The following is a 27,433-nucleotide window of genomic DNA, read 5'->3' as shown; positions in this document are numbered from 1 at the left end:
GAGGGACCAAGATCCTGTCTTTATCCCAGGTCAGAGTCCCTTTCTTCCTGAAGAAAGCCCTGTCTCTGGCAAAGGAACCTGCCAAGGATGCACCTTCAGGCTGCTTTGCAGCTCTGCCATTCTTGCGCAAGCAGTGATACTGGCATGAACTTCTTTATACTTCATGTTTTTACTCTCCTCTGGTTACATTTCCAGAAGTGGAGTTTTAGGTCAGCGGGCATGAAATTTTTAAGACTTTTAATACCCACTGCCAGATTATTTCCAAAAAGTTTTGAATAACACAGGTTTATGCTCGACTGGCAGTTATATGAGACCACAGCCTTTATTGAGCAAAATGCAAACTGCTGTCAGTATTTTAAATTCATGTGTTTTGCAGGCTTGAATTTACACAGTTTGAGAGACCAAGGAATCACAGAAACAATAAAACCAATTTGAATATTCTATAACATTTCATTCCTTCTATGCCCACCCTTACCCTCCCCACCCACAAGCTGTTGATTGCCTTTTGGCTGACTTTAGTTTTTCTCCCTGGCATTTATTTAATGGCCACTAAAAACAGCTCTGGTTCTGCTGGATGAAGCAGTGGATTTCCCCAGGACAATATTTTTCCAAGTCTTTGCCAGTCTCTGCCTTCAGTTTTCACTTATTCTGAGAGCTGCAACCATCAGACAGTTCTAATACAGCCTCTCCTGGAGAGACCTTGCTCATTTGGTATTTTGTTTCATTTGTGATGTACCCTTCTTCCAGGTGGGGTGGCCTTCAAGGGAAGGTATGGATGGGGTGGTAGACACAGACGCTAACATCTACTTCTTCCCTTCATTTGCACCATAACTGCTTAGCCAGCAGGCCCAGTTGGGTAGCTGTTGTACAACTGGCCTGGGAAGGCCTCACCTGTCTGTCTCAACTATCTGATGTCTTTAATCATCAAAACTGAAGGTTTCTAAACTTTATTCACATTCTGGTTGCATCTGTGCAGTCCCACTGTTAATGTTCCAGCACGGTCAGTCAACCAGGGGCAGGGGAAGAGAAACAGGCTGACTGCAGCCTCCCTGGGAGCACTGTCATGGCGCCTGTAAGGACAATCACTGGGAAAAAAATAAAGAAAAAAGAGAACCCAGGCTATTTTCTCAACAGGGCAGCAGCTCCAGGTCCAAGTCCAGGCAGCTGCTTCTCTCCACAGGACATAACTGGCCATGCCGGGAGGAGGTGCCCACGCCAGGACCTCTGGAGTCAGTCCTTAAGGGCTTCAGCTCGCATTATGTTCTTTCCATTAGGCAATAACTTCCTAACTCCTTACCCTATTTGTCTAACTGAAATGCAGAGAGTAAATGCCACGGCTGAAATGCGCTCTTTCATGAATCAGCTCCTTCCCCAGGGCTCTCTTCAAGGATTGATTGGGGAGTTTCAGTTCCCCTGGAGAAAAAATAGAGACTGCTCAACCCATGAATAGACTTAATTCCAACACACTGCGCTGTGAGTAGAACACAGGCTTATAGAAAGAGCCTCCTGGCGCCATTGAGAATGGCCTCTCCTTCTGTCCCCAGAGTAGGAAGCTGAGCTGAGTAATCAAATGACAACATCTCTGAAGCAGCCCTCTTAATGCTGATAAAACATGGAAATCTTACAAAACACCAGCGAGTGGCTATAAAACACAAAGTAATGGGCTTCCCTGGTGGCGCAGTGGTTGAGAGTCCGCCTGCCGATTCAGGGGACACGGGTTCGTGCCCCGGTCTGGGAGGATCCCACATGCCGCGGAGCGGCTGGGCCCGTGAGCCATGGCCGCTGAGCCTGCGCGTCCGGAGCCTGTGCTCCGAACGGGAGAGGCTGCAACAGTGAGAGGCCCGCGTACCGAAAAAAAAAAAAAAAAAAAAAAAACACAAAGTAAGTTCTAAACAAGAGTGATAAGAAAGGTTGGCTAAGGACCAAAGTACATGTTAAGCCCCGGACTCTAGGGGAGCTAGGTTGGGAATCTCTTGGAGGGCAAGAAGCAAGAACTGGGCTTCCCCCAAAACTCGGGAAGGCTCACCAGCCAGGCAGAAGCCCTGGGTCTGTACCTGGAGCAGAGCGCCTCCTCCATCTCCCCCACCAAGAAGCCCCCAAATACACGAGGCAAATTTACATTTTTCTTTTTTTTGCAGTACGTGGGCCTCTCATTGTTGTGGCCTCTCCCACTGCGGAGCACAGGCTCCGGACGCGCAGGCTCAGCGGCCACGGCTCACAGGCCCAGCCGCTCCGTGGCATGTGGGATCTTCCCAGACCGGGGCACGAACCTGTGTCCCCTGCATCAGCAGGTGGACTCTCAACCACTGCGCCACGAGGGAAGCCCGAATTTACATTTTTTGTGTGTGATTCTTATTTTGTAGGCTCTACAGGGGAGAAAGATTGACAATATACATATCATAAACATTTCCTTTGAACCATTTTACTGCTAGGTCTTGATGTTGTTATTCTGATCTCCTGTGGCAGGTGGTAAGTCTCCCTGGGGAGGCCTGTGACCAGAGCCCTTGCATTGGAGCAGACCTCTGGACTTAGCTGTCCTTCACTAGACAAGGGTCAGACTCTCTGAGGGGTCACCGAATGGCATCTTGGCTTACAGCTGAGGAACTCTAGCCATATCAAGCCAGACCATAAATCAGACTTTAATTTTACATGTACAAATGTTGCCTTAAATTCATAATACTTAAGAAAAATGTACACAGACTTCAGCTTAAAAGGAAAAGTAGAAAACAAACACGTGGCAGTTGGGGGTTGATGTGCACATCATCCCAGGAATCCAACTTTCTGTCTCTTGGGCCCCAGGCTTTCCTCCTTGTGTAGGACGCTCTGCAGGGAGGTGTGCAGCACCTTGCCCACGCGCTTGCTGGTCTGCAGGACACAGAAGGGATGGAAGAGGGCACAGGCCCGCTTGTGAGGCACACACACTCTGACCAAGAGAAGCTCCCCGCCAGCTAGCCATTGTAAAGCTGCACACGTTCCATCTGCCTTACAGGACTTTTATTTAATTAACAAGTCAGTATAAAAACAAACCCCAAACCCCGACTACATAGTAGTTGCATTCTGGAAAAACCTCCATTTTGAAAAAGGAAAAAAAAAAAAAGGAAGAAGAAGGCAAACCCCAAAGCAGCAAGCAGCAAAGGCTGCCTCAGTCCTTAGCTGCTGCTAATAGAAGCAGCAAAACTGTCAACCCAATCAGGTCTTGGTTACAGCCACTGTGCTGCAGTGAGAAGGCATGGGGAGGCCAAGTGAATCCAAAAATCTGTCTGATGAAGGAACAGATGGTGCTGAGGACCCATGTTAACAAGCAGTTTCTAATTCACCTGCCACCAAAGGAGACCTGCTCAGATAGGACCAAAGTCAATACCCGGATAGTCTTTGATGTTACTGACATGCAGAGAAGCTAAAGGCGTGAAATGTTGGAATCAAGACAGGTCAGGAGGTCAGACAACCCACAGATTTCCTACACAGCAGAAAGAAGGGGGCCCCGGCAAAAAAACCCAACTATACAACAAAAATCTTTCTTTAGGCAACTGTTTTTCCATCCCATGAATCAGGTTAAGAATACAGTGAACCAATTGCAAGTCTCTTCATCAAGCCTTCCACGTTCCCATAGCAGTTTTAGTTTCACCTGTGCCACCGGTTCCATTCCCAACAATGTCAGGGAGAAAGGCACCCAGGCCTTGACCCCCACCCCAATCCTCCTAGTCATAGGTGGATTCTCCCTAGGGCTGTGTGCCTTCTCCCCTGACCCCTGACTATAACAAGGGATGAGACTCTTAAGAATTACGGAAAACTCATATGAAGAGAAGATCTCAGTCTACAGGCTGGGGAGTGATCAGTTCTGTGAAATGCAAAGTCAGGGTTAAGGTCCAAAGTGACTTTGGGAAGATTTTTATCATGACGTTAGAAAAAAGAAAAAATGTCCAAGTTGATTTAGTAGAGGAACTGATTATTCACGTGAATGAAGGCAGGGAGAGGAGAAGAGGAGATGAGACAGACAGGACACCAGGACTTGAGAAGTCTGAACCTGGACTTGCAGGAAAGAGACTGCAGGGGTTGGGGGTGGCAGCCGCACAACAACCTGGGTTTCTAAGCTTTACCACGAGCGGCATCTCCAGAATGCTGCCTCCCCATGTGAGGCAAATGGTGAGACAGGGCCTCAGGGCCATGGTCCCTCTGAGCAGGGTCTGCAGACCTCATTCCCGAGCCCCAGGGGAAGATGAAGCCCAGCTCACTGGACAGCACTCTGGTTCTCCCACCCATCCATGGCTGACCTGGTTTATGAGGTTAAAATAGCTCTTGGCTGGAGGCACACAGTCCAGGTTTGAATCCTAGCTCCCGCATTTACAAGCTGTGAAGCCTGTAGGCAAGTTCCTTATTCTCTACGTGCCTTAATTCCTCGTCTATAAAAATAAGGGTAACAACAGTTTCCTCACGGGGTTGTTGAGGAGTAAATGACACGATATTATTTAAAGCACTAAAAACAGAGTCTGACATGTAGTAAGCACACAATAAACGTTAACTATTATTTATTGTTTCTGTTGTTGTTTAGATAACTGCAATTCTCATCAAACTCTCCTGGTGGGGGGATGAGGGGGGAATTCCTTCGAAAACAATATTTGAGAGCCACTCATCTAGAGGCCTCTGGCAGAACTTATTATAAAGCTTTTTAAGAGCTTTTGTTTAAGAAGAACCCTTGTTGCCATGCACAGTTGGAGACACCTGAACTCAGGGTGCTTAATGGGGCACAGAGTAGGAGCTGACACTTAACTGCAAACTGACGACACGTCAGACGCTCTGACACGTGCTTCCCCTCCACTCAGCCTGCCCACCCCTCACAACACCTGCAGCAGCAGGCACTACTACTGTTGTTATCCCCATTTGCAGATGAGGGAACTGTGGCCCAGAACCCACATTTGCAACCCGGGCAGTCTGTCTTCAGAGCTTATGCTTGGGCCCTCAACACTATACACAAGGCCAATTTTATGCTTTCAAGTAAGATGACAAAAATAACAACAGACATTAAGTGCACAATAGTGAGAAGTCACTATTTCTAGAAATGAAAGAAGAGTATAGATGACCTCTGGGCATGTGTTGTGAGGCAGTGGTTAACTAAAGCAAAAAACTGGGGCTGGCTAACTCTGTTCCTGGCAATTCAGTCAGTCAGTCAGTCTGTCAGTCTCAAAGTCCTCAAAGACTTCTGGAAAGTCAAGGTGGACACGAGGGAAGGAAGGTCTGGAAAGACACAGGTCAGCATGACCTGGTCCCTGCCGCAGAGGGGCTTCCAGGCCAATGTGGGGGACAGACCTGTCGACCAATCAGTACAGAGCAGCTGGAAAGCACCCTAGTGGTGCTGCCAGGCCTGAGGAGACCTGAGGGGAGCAATCCGCCAGTCAAGAGGATTTCCCACCTTTCCTATTCATCTCCACTTAAACACTTCCAGACCCACGAAGAATGGGGAGATGGCCATCCTTCAGCCCCCTGGCTCCACCTCCGCTCACTCCCTTCAAGGGATGGGAAGCAGTCAGCCAGGATTTCAATTCCCTTATCAAATCACAGAAACTTGGAATTTTGGAGTTACAAGTGACTCTTCACATTATCAGTCCAATATTCTCATTCAGAAATATGGAACTGAGGATGAGAGAGGGAAAGGATAAGAGACTCTTATGAGCAGGTCGCCATTTCCTGGTCCAGAGCCCTCACCACCACCACCCTCAGCTAGCTCAGCGACATCTGGCTCATACCAGCTGCTCTCCAAGCCCCAAGCCTGGGGTGAAGGGGGTCAATGGGGAGAATTCCCACAGCGTGACCAAGGGGGCAGGAGGCAGCCAATACTCCCAGCCAGGTCCAAGCACCTGCTTCAGAACCAGTCTCACCTCCATCATCTCGAAGACGCTCTCTGGGTCCAGGCTGCCCTTTCCCACTTTCCTCATGCATGTCACAACTCCCTTGCTGGTCACGGACACCAGCAAGCTGGCCAAGGAGCAGGCCTCCTCCTGAAGAGTAGCATCCACCACGTGCCGATAACCAATCTGCAAAGTCAGGCAGCAGTGCACGTGCGTGGGCAACGCACATCCCAGATCCCCACTTTTGAGAGCCTCGTGGAGGGAATATCTACACCAGCAAAGAACCTGTGTCTCCCATTTGGGTCTTATTTTAGTTCCTGCTCATATGGGAAATATTTGAAGTACCGTTCGATCACTCTATCACAGGCTACTGTGTAACCAGTGTAACAGAAGCATGAAATGGAAATATGGGGTAGGGGGAAGGGTGGTGGCATTATAATTCAGAGACCTTCCAAGTCAGAGGCCAACCAGGGGGTTTCTAACAGGCCCCTGGAAGTTTCACTGATGACAAAGATGAATCAAGAGAGCCCATGCTAAGGGACAAGCTCAAGAATGAGTCAAGGGCAGGTGGCTCCAGTCGTCCCAATGCTTCACCAGAGCCTGGGTGAAGCGATTCTGGTGGAATTAAACCTGACCAGTTCAGTCTGATTTTTATATAACGAATCCTGCGTGGAGTCAGCGACAATCTCAGCCAAAACAGGCCTCTTTGCACAGCCTTGGGAGGTGCAAGTTACACATCAGCATCAGCCAGGTGTTATGCTCCACAGGCCTCAGTGCTAATGGAAAAACCACACTTGATGTATTAGACACCCAGGCCCTGCTCCAACCCCCTTATTTCATAGATGTGGACATTAGGGCCACAGAGGGGACAGTGTCCACCTTTCAACCACCCTTTTACTACTCAAGCAGCGTAGACACCATAGAGTTGAGAGAATTAAAGGAAATATGCATTCAGGGTGTTTTGGTGAAATGCCTGGTAGGTAGAAGGGGCTTAGCAAACTCTGGCTACTATTACTATGAACCCACTCATGTGCTCCTGGGACCAGAGCCATTATCTTCCAGTTAAAAAGAAAAGAAAGAGGTGCTCATGGTAGTGGTCTCTAGTATAACAAAATTATTCGAGGGTTAAGACTACTATATGGGTTGTGAAACTATAACTTCTCAATCTACTAGGTAACCTTAACGCGTTGAAGGAGATCCACAGGGAAGACAAAAACCATGAGATATAAGCTCATACTTTGCACAGGGTGACGATACAGGGGACATTCTCCACACTTAGCTGGATGCAGTCATAGGGGTCGTCAGACAGTTCAATGTCCTTCAAGCCCTCTTCATCTTCCAGAACACGAACTCTTGGTATCCTAGAAGCAGAAGCACAATTAAAATTCCCACTAACTGAAAGGAAGGATGATAACTTCTTTTTCTTGAGTTGGAATCCCTGTGCCTCACAAGATGAAGTCATGCTATGCCTGAGCTCCGTGTCAGCCCTGCCAAAAGTGTACAGGTGACACTGAGTGCAGTGAGGAAAGGAGGTCTTTTAAAAAAGGATGCTAGGGAGGGACTTCCCTGGCGGTCCAGGGGTTAAGACTCCACGCTTCCACTGCAGGGGACCCAGATTCGATCCCTGGTCAGGGAACTAAGATCCCGCATGCCACATGGCTGGAAAAAAAAAAATGATGCTGAGGAGAGGGAAAGGGAGAGGGGCTAGAAAGAGGTAGGGGATTAAGAGGCATGAAGTACTATGAATGAAATAAATAAGGTACAAGGATATATTATACCACACAGGGAATATAGCCAATATTTTATAATAACTTTAAATGGAGTATAACATATAAAAATACTGAATCACTATGTTGTACACCTGAAACTACTATAATACTGTAAATGAATGATACCTCAATAAAAAAATAAACTTAAAAAATAAAATGTAAAATGATGCTTAGTCAACCAGATATCCAAAAATGAATCCCGATCCCTACCTCTCACCATACACATACCAAATGGACTGCAGATGTAAAGGTGAAAGATAAAACAATAAAGCTTTCATAAGAAAAACTAAGAACATTTTCAAGACCTTAGAGTAGACAAAGATTTATTGAATAGGACAGAAAGTACTCACTGTAAAGGGGAGAAAAAAATAACAGATTCAATTATATTATAATTGAATACACACACACACACACACACACACACACACACACAGAGGCACATCTTGGAGATACTGCAGGTTTGGTTCCAGACTACGGCAATAAAGTGAGTCACACGAATTTTTTGCATATAAAGTTATGTTCACGCTATAGTGCAGTCTACTAAGTATTCAATAGTATTTTATCTAACAAAAAAACAAAAAAAGACAATGCACATACCTTAATATAAAAAGATTCTATTACTAAAAAATGATAACCATCATCTGAGCCTTCTGCAAGTCGTAGTCATCTTGCAATGGTAACATCAAAGATTACTGATCACAGGTCACCATAACAAATATATGAATAATGAAAAAGTCCAAAATATTGCAAGAATTACCAAAATATGACACAGAGACATGAAGTGAGAAAATACTGCTGGGAAAATGGCACTGATAGACTTGCTCAACGCAGCGTTGTCACAAACCTTCAATTTGTAAAAAACGCAGTATCTGCTAAGCACAATGAAGTGAAGTGCAGTAAAACAAGATATGCCGGGTTTCCCTGGTGGTGCAGTGGTTGAGAGTCTGCCTGCCGATGCAGGGGTTGTGGGTTCGTGCCCTGGTCCGGGAAGATCCCACATGCCACGGAGCAGCTGGGCCCGTGAGCCATGGCCGCTGAGCCTGCGTGTCCGGAGCCTGTGCTCCACAACGGGAGAGGCCACAACAGTGAGAGGCCTGCGTACCGCAAAAAAAAAAAAAAAATCAAGATATGCCTCTCTGTGTGTGTATAATATATATTAAGATTATGAACTTCTGTTTGTCAAAAGGCATTATTTGGGGAATTCCCTGGTGCTCTAATGGCTAAGACTTCATGCTCCCAGTGCAGGGGGCCGGGATCAAGTCCTGGTCAGGGAACTAGATCCCACATGCCACAACTAAGAGTTCACATGCTGCAACTAAAAATCCCGCATGCCGCAATGAAGATCCCACGTGCTGCAACTAAGACCCGACACAGCCTAAATAAATAAATAATTAAAAGGCATTATTTGGAAACTAAAAGATAATCCAGAGTGGAGAAAATATTTCTCTGTGTGTGTGTATGTGTATATAAACTCACATATTACATAAAGAATTCCTACCAAACATAAGAGAAAGTCACACGACCCAACAGAAAAATGGGCAAAAGACTTCAACAGGAACTTCATGAAAGAGGCTATTCACATAGCCAATAAACATACTGGCTATGTTTATTGCCAGAAAGGTGCTCAACTTAAATATTCATCAGGGAAGTGCAAAGTAAAACTAAAATGTGATACCAAGATATACCCACCAGGACGGCTAATACTAAAAACACAAAAAGAAATCCAAGGGCTGGCAAAGATGCAGGGCAACTCAGACTCTATACACTGCTAATGGGAGTATCATTTGGTAAAAGCACTTTGGAAAGCTGTTTTGCATTACCTACTAACATTATTTGCAATAGCTCAAAACTGGAAACTACTCAGATCCATCAACAGAAGAATGGATAAATAAACTGTGGCATATTCACACAGTGGAACACCCTACAGCAAAAAGCAAAGTATGACTACAGGCCACAATACAGATGTCTCAAAACATAATGCTCAGTGAACGAGGCAGACATAAAAGAGAAAACACTGCATGATTCCATTTATATCAAGCACCAACCAATCTATTGTTTTAGGACTGTGGTTATCCTCTGTGGGTATAGCGACTTGCATGGGGGTACAGGGTGGGAGGGCTTCTGGGGGGCTGGCAGTGTTCTGTTTCTTGAGCTGGGTGCTGAAAATATATTTGAGCCATAAAGTCAGTTCATTCCAGTGTGGGGTGGAGCCAGGAAGGAAGAGGTGGTCCAGCCAGCTACTGTTATAGAAACAGTGTTGGTGCTTTTCCCTGTGCCTCTAACAAAAGACCCTTATGATTCAGCCTGCTGGCCATGCCTACACAAGCCAACGTCCAGAGCAAAGGAGTTTCAGCCAGAGAATGTCCACAAGGACTAAGGAGTCCTGCCAGGGTCTGCCCTGGATGAAGTCTCCATGTCAGGGGCCCCCAGGGTGTAAGTACTAAGTAATAACCTATTTGAACAAATCAGGTAACCAGTTTGAATTTTGGCATGGTAAAAAATAAGCGTACACACACACACACACACACACACACACACACACACACACACACACACACACACACACACACACACACACCCTTTCCCAACCCTCTGGCCACAATATGGTTCAGCAGAAGGGCTAGAGGATACTGTCGAGAGAATGGCCTCTACCCTTCTAAAAGGCCCTGGCTGTACCAAAGGTCTCTCCATACACTAGAGGGACCCAGTGCCTTGCCGAGTCCGCATCCCTTGCTGCCCGCAGGGCTGTTCTTGCTCTGGGAATGAGACTTGCAGCTATGGCCATGACAGGTGTCCTCCCCATCCTGAGCAGCTGGGTTTATCATCCTGATGTACAGTTTGCCCAACACCTCCCCCACAGCCAAACCGCCTCATCTGGTTCTACTCTCCCTTTTTGCCCTGGTGCCCATGGAAACCAGCTGGCAGACAGGAAGTAATTTCTGACGCTTGAGGTACAACAGATGGCGACTTCCTTTCTTCTCCAACGGAGCCCAAGCCCAGGCTGCTGCTGATGGCATCTGGTACTTGAGCCCTCACAGTGGCCACAAGTGCCAGGCCCACCCTTGACTAGTGTCAGCCAGGAGTCTAGTGGCACAGCTAGGGTTAAGGGACTCTATAGCTTTCATTCTCAGCAAATATTCCATCCTGCAATTTCTGACCTACATTTATTTATCTTTGTTTTTGTTTGTTTTGTTTTAAATTGTGCAAGTAGTGTAAATTCACCACAGAAAAACTCTAAAATACAGATAAATTTTAAATCACCCATGATATGAGCACTGGAAAATAACCACAATGACCATCTGGGGATATATATATTTACAGACATACTAAATATGCTGCTGTGTAGACTTCAATCCCCTATGTTGGGACATTCAGGTTGTTTCCAACTTCTCATCACTACAAAGAAGCTGTGATAAACATCTTCGAATAATATCTTTGCTCACTTATCCAATTAATTCCTTAGGCTATATCCCTAGAAGTTTTAATCCTCATTTTCAAGTACCCCAGGACCCCCCATTACCATAATGTAAGCTCTCTCATGGAATGAACACCCTCCTCCACATATTTATTTTCAAATGCTGCAAACTTTCCTCAAAGAACCTTGTGCATAGAGAAGGAAAAGGCCGTATCATCAAACAGTCGGAGGGAATGTCAACTCCAAGAAAGCTTAGTGCCATGTCCTCTGCTACACAGCCTGTCTGGGAAGCTGAACCACAGTGGCATCATCATTTCCCGCTCTTAACTTAAACCAAACATCAGGCTGCTACCCTGCTTTGAGAACATTCACGTGTCCAATCAAGGAGTATGTGTCAGGCACTGTTGATGGCGCTGGGGAGACAGCAGAGTACAAAACAGGCAAAACCCCTGTCTCCATGGAGCTTTATCTAGTGACAGTATTTGGAAAACTGACTGTGTCTCTGGTTTCTACTCTTTTTGCTGCCCTGTAGTTTTCTAATATTTTTCTATATGGTACATGTTTACTTATGAAAATAATAATCCAAAAAAATAAATACAGAAATATATTTAGTTATAACTTATAAAATCTGTTTTCTGAAGCATAAAATTAAATACCACCATTGTCAATGCTGAAACCCCTTGTTATCTTCTCCTACGAGCTCCAGTAGCAGTGCCCAGGTGGTTCATCACAGGTGGCTGCTCAGGTTCTCCACGGGCCCAGGGGGCTGTTTCCAGGAAGACATACCTTGTATTGAAGAGCGCAGCCTTTACAGCAATGGAGATGGCATCAAACAAATTTCCACCACATTCCAGGAGCTAAGGGAGACGGGGAGTGAGGGGGAGAAGAAGAAGGTAGCATCATTTGTTACTTTAAGTATTATCCCCAGTAAAGGACACTGGTTCCTGAGAAGTGCCAACCAAGTGTTTACAAAGACAAGAACGCGTGGCTGCTCTCCTGGCTCACTGACACACACTGGCTCTTCACCCTAACCGCACACGCTGCCTTATTGCCCTGGCTGTGGTACCAACACTCAGAGGCCTCAGCCTGTGGTGCAGCTCCTCAGCCAGTCAGGCCTGCACTGAAGGAGGAACTCATCACCTGCGTTTTGCCCCAGGTAACTCTCAGTTGCACTTGGCAAGTGTTACTCTCATCTTTGCTAACATATGCCTGGCCTCCAAACAAGTAAAAAATGGTGGCCACTGATGCTGCAGCTGCCACCAGGGCCATGTTGATTAGTGCAGTTACTACTGCACGTAATTACCTATGTACATCTGATGCTCAAACACCTAACACTCCCTGTTCTACATTAAGCGTAGTAACAACTAAGGTCTTTCACACGTTTTTCCCCATGAGCAAAAGTGTAGACTGTACTCGTGCGCTCATTGAACAGGGAGGGTTACAGCACATTATTAAGAGGAAGGCAACACATCCTTCTTCCTTATTTTAAAGACGCCTTGGCCTGAGTTATGGAATAAAGCCAACAGGAAGAGAGGAGAGGAAGTCACGTGTAGAAAGAAAAGTTGTGTACTTCCGTGTGTGTTTGTTTATAGAGTCTATCTCCTCTTCATCTGAACTGTCAACTCGTGAGGCTGGACCCTGTTGGTTTTGTTCATTCCTTTATCTTCAGAGCCCAGGAGGAAGGGCTGCTGGGAAGGAGGAGCCTGGTGATTATGGAAGACAGGCAGGCCCTAAACCCAGGCCTTCCAAACTCTACTAAGAATCAACAACCACACCTGGTATGTCTCATGCACTTCATTCATACCCAGTGCAAACTCTAATTCCCGTCTTTAAGCTTTCTGGGCAAACCTCCAGTGCAGACACCATCTTTCCTACAGCCTGGTATAATTACTGCTTATTAGAATATGATCCCCCAGCCTGTATTACCAACTGGCTTTGTAACTGCAGCTTGTTTGTCTAGCAACTGGACTAGCTCTCCTGTACCCTGGTTCAAGTACAGACTACAGCACGGCCCCCACCTCTGGCTAGACTCTTGCGCCAGACAGTCTGGTTTGATTCCTATCTTTGCTGGGTAACTGAATAACCCGGGGTGGGACCTAACATTCTCTGGGCCTCATGGAGGGTGAAAGTCACACGATCTCCCAGAAGTGTTGAACAACTTAGTATCTGTACAGCCCTTAGAAGTGTGTCTGGCACATAGTAGGCGTCACATTTGCTCTTTCATCTTCCCATTGTTGTCCTCGCAGACTGTCTGAGTGCATCTGCATGTTCTCCATCTTCACTGTTGACAGCCCAGGTTCCTAACCCTGGCTATGCAGGGTCAGGGAGCTTATTAACAATGCAGGGTGAGGGCCTGGAAACTGCTTTTTACTCCAGGTCCTAGGTGGTCCTGATGACTGGCCAGGGGTGAAGACCACCGTTTTACACTCTGCTGCCCACAGTATCTGCTTTATGCAAGGAAAGTGCTAGATAAATGCTGACGTCTGCTCTAGCAGCTGTGAGGCCTCCAAGCTGGAGAGGACTTAGAGAGCACCTCGGCCAACCCTTCACTGACAGGTGGGCTCAGGGGCCTGCCGGCCAGTCAGAGCTCTTTCTACTGTCCTGCACCACGTCCCGTTAAGGCCGGACACAAACACTGGTTTTCAACATTCTGGCTTATCACCAAAAGATGAAATCGAGAGGGCAGAATGCTGAGCCCTAAGTATCTGCTGAGGGGCCCCCGAAGGGCAGGCACCCAACTCCAGGCCTCAGCTTGCCTGCCTGGCTCCTCACAGGGTACCGCACGACAAGGAACCCAGGCCGGGCAGCGTGCGTCTGACACTCTTCTCGGCCACCTGCTGGCCAGGTGTCCTCCGAGCTTCGGTTTCCCCCTCAGTGAAGCAAAGCCATGCTTCTCTATAGGGTGGCCATGAGGACTAAATGAGATCACATCCCTACATCCCTGGCACATAAGAGGTGCTCAGAGACCCTACCTTCCTCTCTTCCTGCCAAGCAGGCCCAGCCTGGCTAGAATCTTTCTGCTAAACACAGTGGCACAGCCAAGAAGCAGGGGGAGATTGGGGGGGATGTGGAGACCCAAAGCAGCCTGACTGGGCTGTCTGAACAGGGCTACGCGAGCTGGGAGGAAACGGGGAGGTGCCGGACAACTAGTGTTACAGAGAGACTGGACTGTGGTCCCAGAGAGGTCATAGGTGTCCACCTTCGCTGAGGAGAAAACCCCTCCTGTAACAGAGGTGGGGCAGGAGCAGAGCTGAGGAAGGGGAAGGAAGACACACTTGGTCACAGATGCACCTCCCGTCAGATGCACAAATACAACAATGGCTCTTTTAGGGGAACAAGACAACTTATTCTGTTAGCCTCTGAGGATGACGGCCTTCTTTTCATAAGGTACACCTCCAAACCATACTGCTAGGAAGTACAGCGTACCAAGTAGAAAACCTGCCTCCCCACAAAAATCCTGCTCCTCCTGGGTTTCCCCGCACTGTCCTCTCAGACACCCGGGTTGAGCAGCTCCTGGCACCACACACAGCCACTGCCGGGTGCTGCAGTGGCTCCTCCACTCCACCTTCCCTCCCATGCCCAGTGCCACAGACCACATGCGGGTCTCATCACCACTCCTGGGGCCCCTCGCAAGACAAGCCTTGTGACCCACCTCCCCACCAAAGGTCGCCTGTACACCGTCAGTGCCATGAAGTCCAAAGCTATCCCACTTGGGGTAAAAAGTATGCCATTAAAGAACTGTGAAGAGCAAAGATGAATGAAGTTTCCATGATGGTAAATTTCTACTCTCATAAAATAATGCAACTGGGGAAAAAACCAATACTGGAAACAGGTGGATCATCTGACTATAATAGGTTTCAAGTAATTGTGCCTGCAATAAAAGAATGAAAGCATGGAAGGCTGCCCAGTGAATATTTGTTTGAAAGATGGGCTCTGCCTGAGGACTACCCAGACCAGTTGGTAAAAATAAATCACAGGAGATTCATCTTTTGCAATCCCAGTGATAGGACTGGATTTCCACCATTTTGCTCCAACATGGACTCAATGTATTCAATGTATTTTTAGATGTAGGACAAAAACTTACTCCCCAAACAAAAGCCTATCTCCTACCTCACATGCATGAAGTACGTTCCCACCAAGGCAGAAAGCAATTATGTGAATGACAAAAAGTAATCTACCTCATTAATAATATAATTTTTAAAATGCTTTTCTAATTCATTAAAAACTTTTCTGAAGATGACAACATTTCAAAAGCTCACATCTTCTTCCAAAATAAGTAAAACCTTTAAAAAAATATTAGAGAAGAAATCCAAATGCAAAAAGTCTTAAAAAGAAAGGCCTGGGACTTCCCTGGCAGTCCAGTGGTTAAGACTCTGCCTTCCACTGCAGGGGGCGTGGGTTCAATCCCTGGCCAGGGAACTAAGGTCCCACCTGCTGAAGGGTGTGGCCAAAAATTAAAAAAAGAAAGAAAGAAAGAAAGGCCTGCAGGTGACCAAGACACAATGCACCCGAGACACTCCTGCTCACCATATCCCTGCTCATGGAAGAAGCATGCTGGTTCTAAGCTGAGATAACGTCCCTATGATGTTCACCAGTTTTTCAAGAGCCTGCACTGAGAGAACAGGCTTCTTGCCTGAATCAAAAGAGCATCAGGCCCCCTCACCAGGCCAGCCTCCTACCAAACCACAAGTGTGCAGGGCTGCACCTCCCTGGGCAGCTATGAAGCCTGACTCTTATCAGTAATGACTGTAGGCTGCCAGTTCCCGCCTCCTCAAAACCAGGACGTGTAAAACTACCTGCTTGGTAGGAATCAAACTACAAATACATCCCGCTTACCAGAGATGAGAAGAAGCAAATGGACTTGTAATTTCACTATTTTTACCCATTAGCATCAGCATTCAGAACAGCCCTAACCTGCTAGACAATAGTAAGCACTGCTCTCTTTGGGTTAGCTGTGCCCATCTATCATCAAATTAATTTAAAAGTATCCAGAAAGCCCTGCCCTGTTTCATGCAGGGCCGACAATTATAGACAGCTGGGCTGTTCCTTGCATGAAGTTCACTATCAGTCCACAAGATGGGCTTTATCTTCAGATTCATTAAAGAACCTGTTTGGTCACTGGCTTAGCCCTGTGCCCTCAATATGAAGTGGAAGATGTAGCCACTAATCTCAAGGTTCATAAAATTAAATGAAAAGGAATAAAATAGACCCAACAAAAGCCTGTACATGAACAAGAGACTGGCAAAAGTAATCACAGCTGTAAGAAAAGTTACTGCCAATCGCCAAAAACTGGGCAGACGAGTATTTGAGAGGGAAGCACCAGGAAGGAAATGGAGGGCTAGACTAGAAAGACTCCTGCAGGCGCAGACTCTGGAGGAGGGAGGAGGCAGGGCCTCAGGGGCCTCACTCGGGAAACGAGGGACTCAGAGTAGCTGGGCTACAGGGTGTTTTCGAGGGAGGATGGCTTGGTGAGGTCACGAGCCAGCTCTGGCACTAATCAGACCTGGCTTTGAGGCCCAGTACCACTACTCACAAGCTGAGACCTCCTGGGCTAGTTACTTGACCTCTCTGTGTCTTAGTTCCCTCACTTATAAATGGGGAAAACAAGTGCCCACTCACAAAACATTTGTAAGGGTTACATGAAAATGCATGTAAAGAGCTCATCATCTTTCCATTATCCTTCTTGTCTAAACTCTGCCCATCAACTCTGTTTGGCACCATCTGGAGAGCATCTCTTGTTTTCTTCTCCCCTGACAGCCTCTGTGGATAATTTTAGGTGTTACCAAGACATGACTGTAACTTTACTGTAAGATGGCATTATACCTGCACTACTATGTTGTATTTAATTTAAAAATTATTACAGGAGATCAATCTTTTCCCAACTAACCTCACCCTGGAAATTGAAAGCATTCAACTGAAGACGGAAAAAGCAGTGGGAGGAAAGTAGGCCAACTGGCTTCCAACAAAGGTAGAGTATGGCCAGTACAGCAATGTGATACTTACTAGCACATCCACGTAGAGAATCCAGCAATGCTCCCGAGGACTAATGCACAGGGACTTCAGGTCGACGCTGCTCTTGTTGTTAAATATCCGGTAGAGGGTGTTAGCAATCTCTGTGCCAAGGTCATCACCTCCCCGACCTTCAAATTCAGGGGTAGCATTGGCTGAACTATATAGAAGGGCAACAGAAAAGGGGTGAGTCTTGTCGAATGCAAAGAGCAAAAGGGCAGGCTTTGTTCCAGTTTCCCTGGGGGATGCTGGAAGAACCAGGACTATGAGGAAAGTCACTGAAATGAGGAAAGGATACATCTGACACTTTTCCAGCCTCTAGACACACGCAATGAGCCAGGCCAGGACCATGTTCTGGATGTGTCAGTGTGTGTGGTGGGAGTTCCCACTGACTTCTACAGAAGCCATATTTATCCAAAGAGAAACAAGAACGCTGGTAAGATGAACCTCAGCCAGTAATAACAAACACTCATATCTTGAGGGTATAATAAAGACTTCTCTGGCAGGCCCAGAGAGGCCTAGAGAATCAGTCTGGCCTACAGAGGGGTTACATTATATACACCATCCCTAGATGATGATATGATACTCTCAAAACAAAAACCACAATGTAGGTACAATAACTTTCCTGGAATGATTCAGAAGATATATATATAACAGTATGTCAGAGTTATGTTATTAACTTTAGATTATCATGGTACTGAAAAGCAGGAAAATAAGACTGTTGGCTGATTTAAATATTAGGTTCTCTCTTTTACTTCATTTTTCTAGAGAAAACTTTTTCCTTTTTAGCCTCTTTAATTTTATGCCAAATCACCTCAACAAAGAATGAACAAGCATTGACATTCGCCACCCTAAGCACTACTTAAGTGTTTAACAGGAAATTTTTGAGGGTTCTGGCTTAATGAAAACAAATCCTTAATACACTTGTGACATATACAAACATTCCAGTAATCATTTTATTGTAATAAATAAGGCCTAGAAAGATAAGAAATCCGTTGTTTCAGTATGGCCTCTACAAAATCACATATTGCAGCTTTCTGGTCCTCATCCACCTGGAAGGTCCTGGGCCCCTGTGCTAGGCACTGGAGACCTAGAGACTGAGCAAGGCAAATGCAGACCCTAAGTCAGCAATTCCAATTGCTGGGGGGAGTCACACGATAGTGGGCAAACAGGAGTAGGGGGTCAAGAGGGATGTCAGCCAGTGTTGAGGGTTATAGGAGTCCTTGAACCTGAAGATGAGTAGAAGCTGGTCAGACCACAGAAACGCCAAGGGGATTCCAGGCAAAGCAAAACCTATGTGAAGGCTCAAGGCTGTACCCACCCCGTCTGTGTAATGCTGAAAGAAACCTCACCTAATATATTTAAGTGTCCCTTTTGTCTGGTCCATTCTAATATAGATGTAAGATGAATCCTAAAACAATGAGAGTGTATTGTTGTATAATAACTTTGCTACTCTCATAGTGTTCCCTTACTACTATGAGCCAGCAGAACCCCAATTTAAAACCCCTATGAGAAACTTCATTACTGTCATAGCAACCTCACTGTTCCCTCACTGCCTCTGCCAGACTCGGGCACTAAGCCATGAAAAGAAGCTCATTTATGGTAAAATAATCAAGTCACTAGAGACCAAGTTCATTATTTTGCAGGGCTAGCAAAAGACAACCTGTTTCTAATTTAAACGCTAAGCCATTAAGTCCCATCTTTTAAGTGTTTAAAAACTGCATCTAAATAGACCATTGTGCAAATCCAGGCAGAGATGCTTATGCTTAAAATGTTGACCTTTCCCTGATTACAGTGGGCCACATCCTCCTGGGAGGGGCTAATTACTGGGGATTGCCGCACTAACAGCCCGAAGGGATGGTTTAAGAACTTCCCAGGCCAATCGCCTAAATAATGTACCTACCAAACCACCCCCCATTGGTTTTTTTTTGACACTGGGCTGGTTTAAAGTGGAAAATTTTCACATTTTAAAAGGTTTTTCTTTCTTTTCCTTTTTAAAATACAGGTTAACTCTTTCAGCATAGCTGGTGGCCAGAGAAAGGAAGGTTTAGATGCTCAGGAGACTACGGAAAGCTCCTGCTCTGGACTCTCCCTGAATGTGTAATTCAGCATGCTTGGCTTGTAGCCTAACATTAGTCAGGTTAGCGCTCCTTGGGTCTGTCTTATGCCTCAAGGTAATGAATGGGTGCTCTGGTCTTGGGACTTATTACTAGACCACAAATGTTGGAGTCAACGAATGCAGACCAAGGGAGTCCTAATAAAAAGCTTCTCTATTAAGTGCCAAGTAAAAAAAGAGAGCGAGAGAATGCAGGCTGGTAATCCTAGACTCCTGTTCGCAGGCATCACAATATATTCTTTCAGTAGAGGAATATATACTTGGGTTTGGTTTGTTTGTTTGTTTGTTTTTGGCACAAAACAAGTGGTTTCTATAATTACAATTACCAAAACCAATTCAGATCCTTCATAAAGTATGACCCAGCCCCTCTTCCAGGGCTGTTGGGAAATCGCTTATTGAGCTGGATAAACATAAAAATCCTGGGAACGCTGCCCCTCCCTCCCAGTTCTCCAACCTCCTGACTGTGCTCCTCCTGCTTGGCACATCTCTGGTTTAACTGGATTAGGCTGAGATCAAGGCCATGTCTACCTGGAACAGGACTTCAGACACTAGGCCCATTGTTGTTTCCCTTGCTGTCAATCTAGCCTGCAAATCTGTGAAGGCTTACAGCCAGGCCAGGCCAGGCCAGGCCCACGGCAGAAAAAGTGATTTAGTAGGTACCTGGGCCAGGGATGACTCCGGGCCTTACCCCTCTAGTCATCTAGCCCCCAGGTAGGTCCCAATTCCTCAGGGAGCACATGTGCTCACTTCTGAGCCTGCAAAACTTCCCTATAAATGGGTATGGGAACAGTGGCACATTCTGAGTGTTGCATCGTAAGCCCTTGTTTGCAGTTCCTGGGAGAATTATATCGTTAGCTCTGGAGACGTTCAAAGCACAGCGAGCCTCAAATGACTTCTGCAGGTTGCCTCTCTCCTTTGCCCCCACCCCCAGCCCTTCAGCCGAGAATGGTGCCCCCTTCAAGCAGCACGAAGTAGGTAAGGAACAGAGATCAAGTGGCTCCACCCACCAATTCAGGGCTTGAAGCTTCCAGTTCAATATTAGTGAAAAAAAACAAGTGGTCACATTTAAAAGTAGTTGAGATCCCAGAGAAGTGACAAGTGCCGGGCACGCTGAAATGTCTATGAACGAAACGTGTTCTCCTCACCTCCTCCAGTTACAACCCGCAGCCTCTCTGAGAGACCAAACACAGCTCCTAAACCCATGAACATGGTGGCCAGAGAGCCAAGAAGTGACCTGATGGTCTGCCACATGGTGGTAACCAGAGTGAAACACCAGCTCACTAAATTCTTACCTTCTGGGCTTTAGATGGAAACCACCTTTTCCCAAAGTTTCAAGCTTCTTATTTAAAATGGCCTATTCTCAGGCTACAACTAACAAAACAAAGACACAGAGACAGGAGTTAGAAGGTCCGAGTATGCTCCCAGTTTAGTCAAAGTGCTGCCAGGCATCTCTGGAGCAGATCTCAGGAACCCCAAGGTTTTCCTCCTCCACTGGTATGGGGATCAGGGTCTGTGTCATGGGTACCCTTTCCTAAGGGCATCATTTCTAAGACCCAGGGAAAATCATTGGGGTGGGCGAAGGTGTCTACACCAGGCTCCATATATTATTCCAAGTAGACAAACAGAAGTAGAAGGAATTAGCAGAAAAGCAATTCGTTTTCTGTGACCTCTCTGGTAATTACCACTGGTAATTTAAATAATTAAAACATGAAAGTTGCTAGTAAGTAGTTAAGTCAAGCTGGGCTCAGTCAGGCAGGAGGCCCCCCCCCCACCACCACCAATTAACTTTCCTCCCACTGGGTAACAACTCTGTTTCAGCCTGTGGATGGGTGCATGCCTTGAGCTCTCCAGCAGAGGCCCCACGCCTGGGGCCCGGATGGGGTTGGGGGCAGCACCCTTATGGCTGGGCATAGCCACAGGTGCCCAGAAGCCATTCCTATTCATTGGATCAAAATAAAGGGGTTTATTTGTTTACACAATTATGAGTTGCTCCTTGAATATGCAAATGAGGTTCTGATAAAGGTGGCAGCCAGTGGTGCTTGGTAACCTGCTCTTCCTTGCAGGAAAATGGGGTTTTATGAATCTCTCATGGTGATTCTACCCGCTGGGCTGATCACACTGAGCCACTTAAAGACGCCGAAGGGTGCCACCTTGAGAAACAGACTCAGAACTCCCTGGGAAATGGAGTTTCTGGGCCTGGTGAGGTTCTCTTGAGACTTACAAAGGGGGAAAAGAGACCAGCAGGCAGCCACTCTCAGCCAGGAGAAAGAGGTTTGCTTCTAGAAGCCAGATCTTGGGAAGAGGCAGCTCAAAGGCTCCTCTCACCCTGGAGCCACCCTCTTACAGCTGGGACAAGAAAGGGTCAACAGCAGCAGGCTAACTGGAGTCATGTTCAGACACAGAGCCACAATGAAACGTGTCTCCTATACCAAGCATCTGAGTGCAACACCCTCTCTTTGGTGTGGCTGGGCTGACTGCCTTTGGTCTGCCTAAGATGAATGAGGCGGAAGGATAATGAAGAGGAAGAAAAGGAAAGCAAATTACAGCCCCTAACACATGGCGTCTGCTCCTCAGTGACTGTTTACCGCACCGGATCAGGCAGATCAAGGCAGGAGAGGCATTTTTTTCTTCCTCCACGAGCAAAGGAAGGATAAGTTGGAGGCCTTAACAAGTTCACCATCATGCACAGCAACTTAAAGGATGGGTCGATTCCACTGGACAACTCAGACTGCTGAGAGCAGCTGGGCAGAAACAGAGGAAACTGCTCTGGAGGGGCCAGGGCCGGGGCAGGGATGGGCTGGAAGGAAAACTGGCCAGAAAGATGAACGCAGACACATTCTGAAAACTCTGAGCAGGATATCCCTCTAAAGCTGGCTCCTGCAGGCTACATGAAGCAGAAAGAGCAAAGACTCAGCACTGAATAGACCTGAGCTGGCATTACTAGCTGTGTGATCCCAGGAAAGTCACTTACTCTCTCTGAACCCCTTTTGTCATCTCTCTCTCAGGAGTGTTGTGAGGATCAATTTCTGTGTTTGGAAGTGAAGACTGGAAGACTGTAACTCGCTGTGCAAATGTGGGTTACCATCTTTGCAGAAAAGGGCTGACATTGCAGGTGCAAGGCTGCTACCTTTAGAAGGGTCTGCTTGCAAGGTTGGTCCTCAGCTGGCATCTGGGCACTTGGCTCTCAGACTGGACTCAGTCAACAGTAAACTGGGTCTCCTGTGCCTAGACTGTGCAAATAACGTCGTTTATGCTAAACACCTGCTTTCCTTCTGGGAGTCTGGAACTTTGGTATGTGTAAAGCAGAGGGTGCCTATGTGACCAGCCCCAATCAAAATCTTGGTGCTGAGTCTCTAATGCGTTTTCTTAGGCAGAATCATCACACACGTGTTGCTGCATTTCTGTGATAATCAAAGCTCTGAATACAACTCCATGCTCTATGCTAAGTCCTGTGAGTCCTTTCAGGAAATGTCTGAATGTGGGGGGTGGTCTTGCCACCCCTCCCAGTGAAGTACCAATATTATATACCTGCACCTAGCATGAGCTGATAGAGCCTTACCCACCTCAAGAAGGTCTGCTGTCACCACCCAGCTAGAAGAGGAGTTACAGATAGAAGATGAGACTGGGCTGGCAACCCGATAAAAAGCCCCAACCCCTAGAAGGGGAGGTAACACGAGGGAGAGAAAGAACACTTTTGAAAGTCCACTGAACCAGTCGTTGTGCTGGATGCTCACTCTATTTTCATTACTTCGCTTCCTCATCATCACAACAGTAGTATTATCTCAATATTTTAGATAAAGAAATTTAGGCACAGAGGGACTGAGTAAGTAGCCTGAGGTCACACAGCTAGCCAGAGAAGGAAGCCAGCAACAAGGCTGGCTGGCTGGCTGCAGAGACTGCAGAGTCTCTGCTTTTCCCAGTACCCACACTGCCTGCCCAGCTGCCACCCCATCGGCCTGTCAGGCTGCTTGGCTTGCCCTACTCCCTGCTCTGCCAAGCAAGTCATGAGAAGTTTTCTGCAAAACTAGAGCAGGAAGAGAAACAGGACATCATTTCATTTGACTCTCATAACTACCATGTGCCTGGCTGCCTGGCAGACACCCTCCTTTTTCAGACAGGGAAAATGAAGCCTAGTGAGGGCCAGCTGATTAGGGACAAGGGCAGGACCTGAGCCAAGGCCTCCTTTCACATTTCCCAGTGCCTGGTACACAGGAGAACTCAGTAAATACCTGCCGGCTGGTGAAAGATGATTAAATACAAAATAAAAGTGGGCTCAACAAGAAACCAGAGGTTAATTCTCTGAATCTTGTATCTTTTAAAGCATTTTTCTTTAAAAACATCTGCAGAGTACTGACCAGTCAACAAAGAACTCCAGGTAACCTTCATTTGGTTTCTCCAGCTTCGGCGTCCCCATTTCTGCTTTCACTCCCACCAAGATGTCTGTGTGACCCTGCAGACACATGCAAGAAGGGTCCTCACTCAGGGCAGGCAGCCAGGCACCCAACCACCCCCTCCTCTCCCAGATGTACGCCTCGAGGGGACTCGCTTAGCATCAGTGCCGGGACTTGGAAAGTGGCCCTTTGAGAAGGTGAGGGGTCCTTCAGATGTATACAGACCCCCTCCCAGAGTTTGGCTTGGGTCTTAGATTTCCCTTGGAACAATATGCACTCCAAAAGCCCAGAGGGGCCTGCAACTGGTTCCCTAGAGCCTACCCATTCCTCCACCTGGGTACAGACTGTGGCCACAGTACTCACCAGCTTGACTCTGGCAGACCCACTGGTGTTGGACACCACATCAGTTTCCACTTCAACACATCGGTAGTCTTCACAGCCACGGCCATCCATGCGGAGGTCTTCCTGAGTGCAACAATCAAAATCCTAAGGTTATAATACTAAACCTCTAACAGACTGTTCAACTGACTCACTCCTTTCCCCCCAGAGAGAAATATGTGGTACAACAACTCTTTTTCTCTTAGTGATTCATCCAAATATTCTGTCCTCATAGGTAGTAACATTACTATTTTACAAATGAGGAAATGGAGACTCAGAGAAGTTAAGCGACTCACGTCCAAGGTCCCACAGCTAGGGACAGCAAAGCTCAGCTTCCAACCCAGGTCTGTCGGAGCACGAAGTCCAAACTACGTACCACTATACAGAACAGGCACACACAAACAAAATCTGAACAGACAAAATAAAAGAGGTCTCTTTCCGAATCTGCAATTCTGAAGTCACAAGAAGGATGGATTGTCAGAGATACAGGTACAACTGTCTTGGCTGTAGCCCTCCTACCCCCCAAACCCAATCAGATCTAGTCTGTAAATAGCTAAAAACAACTAACTGGTATCTTCTAAAAGATCTTCTAAAACAGGCATGCTCTAGAACAGGGTCAACAAAGTTAGGCCTGCAGGCCGCCTGTTTTCATAAGCCGTTCTACTGGAACACAGCCGTGCCCCCTCGCTTAGGTATTCTGTGGCTGCTGTCATACCACAGCAGCAGAGCTGAGGGGTTGAGATAGAGACCATATGACCTGCAGCCCCCAGATCATTACTATTTAGTCCTTCACAGGAAAAGTTTGCCAACCCCTGCTACAGAGGATGGGTTTCAGGGTGGTGTACGTACTGCCTGGCCTTATCCCCAGTTATTTACTTAACTCAATTATTTACTTCTATTGGTGTAACTCATAGATAACTATTTTATGCTGTGGTTGTAATCCAGTACTTCCATTATTTATCTTGTTGCTCCAAGTGTCCCAGATTTGGCCACTGGGAGCTCCTTTGGGTTGGTTCTTGCATTCTCTCAACATGTCTCCAATCTCTTCGGAGCACTTCTTTACTTCTGACAACAAAAGGTGTTCCAGCCACTTGTATTTTACCTGCCCCAGCCCTGGGATCAGCCCTTTTTCCAAAGAGCCCTGGTTCCCTTCATTGCAGAATAGTACTTAAAAACCAGGATCTGGGTGCTAAGTAGGTTCATTGCTACAGGGGTATCATTGCTTCTAGATCGTCTCAGTAGAACAGTGCTAGAAAATACACGTATGTGTACTAACCCACACACATACACACACCTATATTTATTTCTGTATCTATCCACATATCTGTTAAAAAGTCATGTGTTCATACTGAGAGTTGGTTCTAACCTACCTCCTTGTCTTATTTGTAACTTCTTTCTCAGACAGGGAGGAACCTGGCTCTCATTATCTACAATGTATTTATGTATTTGTTAAATCTCTGTATATACATAAAGTAGTTTCAGAATTACTACGCCATACCCCTGTGAAAAACAAATTTGCTAATACAGTATTTGTGTAGAATTCTTTTTGTCTTTAGCCTTACAGCACCCACTCAAAATATTGTTTCCAGTTGTCTTTCCCCATCCTTCCTGTGCCTCTGTTACTCATCTGTACCCCTGTCAGTTCATTAGTAACTGCTGGGGTTCCATTTTGGGTCCCCTACATCCTGGCTACTTTTAATTACTATCACCAGGGCTCTAAGAGTCAAAGCTATCAGAGAAGGTATGCTCAGAGAAATGTCACTCACCCCTCATCCCTATTTTCATCCCCCCCCCACCTTCCTACCCCCTCCCACCAGCGCCAGGCAGGTAACCAATCTCTTTAGTTCCCAGTCCATCTTTCATGTACTTCCTTTCCACAAATGAACAGATAAGAGTATTTTTAATATCCCTTATTTTCTTTTATAAAATATGGCATACTACCGATACTCTTTTACACGTAGCTTCTTTTTCTAAACAATTAACAATACATATGCAGGAAATCACTCCACATCAGCTCATAGAGATTGTCCTCATTCTCTGTAAACATTTTTTGAAAGCTCTTTCTTTCAGCAAAAAAATCATTAGCCTCATCAGATTCTCAAAGGGATTAATGCTTCTCAAAATATTGAAAACAAAAACCAAACAAACAAACCAAACAAACAAGCCACCACTGTTCTGAAGTATGTATCTGTCAGAGATTTATCTTTAAACTGCTTGGCTCACTGCATATCTGATTGACTTTTTTATTTTGAGAAATGAAAATACAGAAAAGGAAAACACTGAATACTCCCGCCACACAGTACCAACTACTACCATCTGTCGTGTTTGTTTCAACTCTTTAAACTCCTGTTAAAGGAGAGAAAATAAACATCCTAAATCAGGTTGAAGTCCTTTTGCAGCCAGTCGACTCCAAGACATCCCCTCCCAGCCATCCCCTCCCTGGAGGCAATCCCTATCTGAAGCCTGGGGAGACATGTTCTCGAAAAGCAACAGAATTTCAAGTCTAGAAGAATGAGTCTCCTGAACTCTACAGAGTGAGTTCTCTTCCCTGGAGGATCCCAAAACTATATAACTGTGTCTCGTCACAACCCCACCTACCCCCACCCACATGAAAGCATCCTAGGTCAATCTCGGCTTGCCCCATCCCCCAGGTGTGCCTTGCTAGGAAGTGAACACCTGGCCCAGAAACAGCATTTACAATGAGTCCTTGGTGGATTGTAGGTATGGCACAAGTGTGAGCAGTCACTAGGAGCATCAGTCATGGCCTCCAGGCCTGGTCCTGCCATTAACTAGCTGCTTGACCTAGGACTAACCCTAACCCTAACCCTAACCCTAACCCTAACCCTTCCCCTCTAGACTAATTTCCTCATTTGTAGATGTAGAGATTGAATTCAATGGCCTCAAAGGTGCGTCTCTAATTCTGTGGATCTATAAATTAAAAGAGCCACAATTATTTGCAAGAACTAATAGTAGCTACTATTTAATGTGCATTTACTATCGACCAGATAACGTGCTAGGAACACTATACAGTTAACATGTTAAATCCTCGCAATAACCCTATAATGTAAGAGAGCAAATTTTCATTCCATTTTACAAATGGGGATCAGGTTGAAAGATGCTAAATGGCTGGCCCAACGTCATAGCCAGTAAATAGCACTTGAATTCCAAGCCAGAGCTCTTAACCCCAATTCCACAGTCTCCTGCATTCTAAAGAGTCTCTTCACTGTGCAAAGGAGGCAGCACAGGCCTCTCTCAAAGGACGAACTGGCTGGCTATACCAGTTCGTCCTAATGATGGTGATGACGACTCTGAAAGCAGGAAGGCCGCAAGGCTACAGGGCTTCCCACTATTGCTTTAAATTACCACTCACTCTAGTCACAACCCTTTGTAGTGACAACCCACTGTTCCAAAATGTGGCTGGAGGGGTGTCAGAAAACTGGGCCTCACCAGAGCTTGCCTTTCCAGCCTTTAAATCAGTCTCTGCCCCCTGGGGAAGGCTCAGTCAGGAAGGC

At 46.4% G+C, this 27,433-nt stretch overlaps 1 protein-coding gene across 1 annotated transcript in view; it reads right to left on the bottom strand.

Moving 5' to 3' along the window:
• Positions 1 to 2,623: 2,623 nt before the first annotated feature.
• Positions 2,624 to 27,433, bottom strand: part of EXOSC7 (exosome component 7) — a 29,379-nt gene continuing 4,569 nt past the window's right edge. The window contains exons 2-8 of the mRNA XM_060022326.1: positions 23,907 to 24,008; positions 23,508 to 23,602; positions 17,031 to 17,196; positions 11,814 to 11,884; positions 7,081 to 7,204; positions 5,874 to 6,029; positions 2,624 to 2,865 (exon numbers count right to left, since the gene is read on the bottom strand). Coding sequence (XP_059878309.1) covers positions 2,761 to 2,865; positions 5,874 to 6,029; positions 7,081 to 7,204; positions 11,814 to 11,884; positions 17,031 to 17,196; positions 23,508 to 23,602; positions 23,907 to 24,008 — 819 coding nt within the window. The 3' untranslated portion in view covers positions 2,624 to 2,760. The remainder of the gene's footprint in view (positions 2,866 to 5,873; positions 6,030 to 7,080; positions 7,205 to 11,813; positions 11,885 to 17,030; positions 17,197 to 23,507; positions 23,603 to 23,906; positions 24,009 to 27,433) is intronic.

The sequence above is a fragment of the Delphinus delphis genome, chromosome 10 (genome assembly GCF_949987515.2).
Source record: "Delphinus delphis chromosome 10, mDelDel1.2, whole genome shotgun sequence".
NCBI classification, from domain to species: domain Eukaryota; kingdom Metazoa; phylum Chordata; class Mammalia; order Artiodactyla; family Delphinidae; genus Delphinus; species Delphinus delphis.
This window is presented reverse-complemented; position numbering and strand designations above follow the sequence as displayed.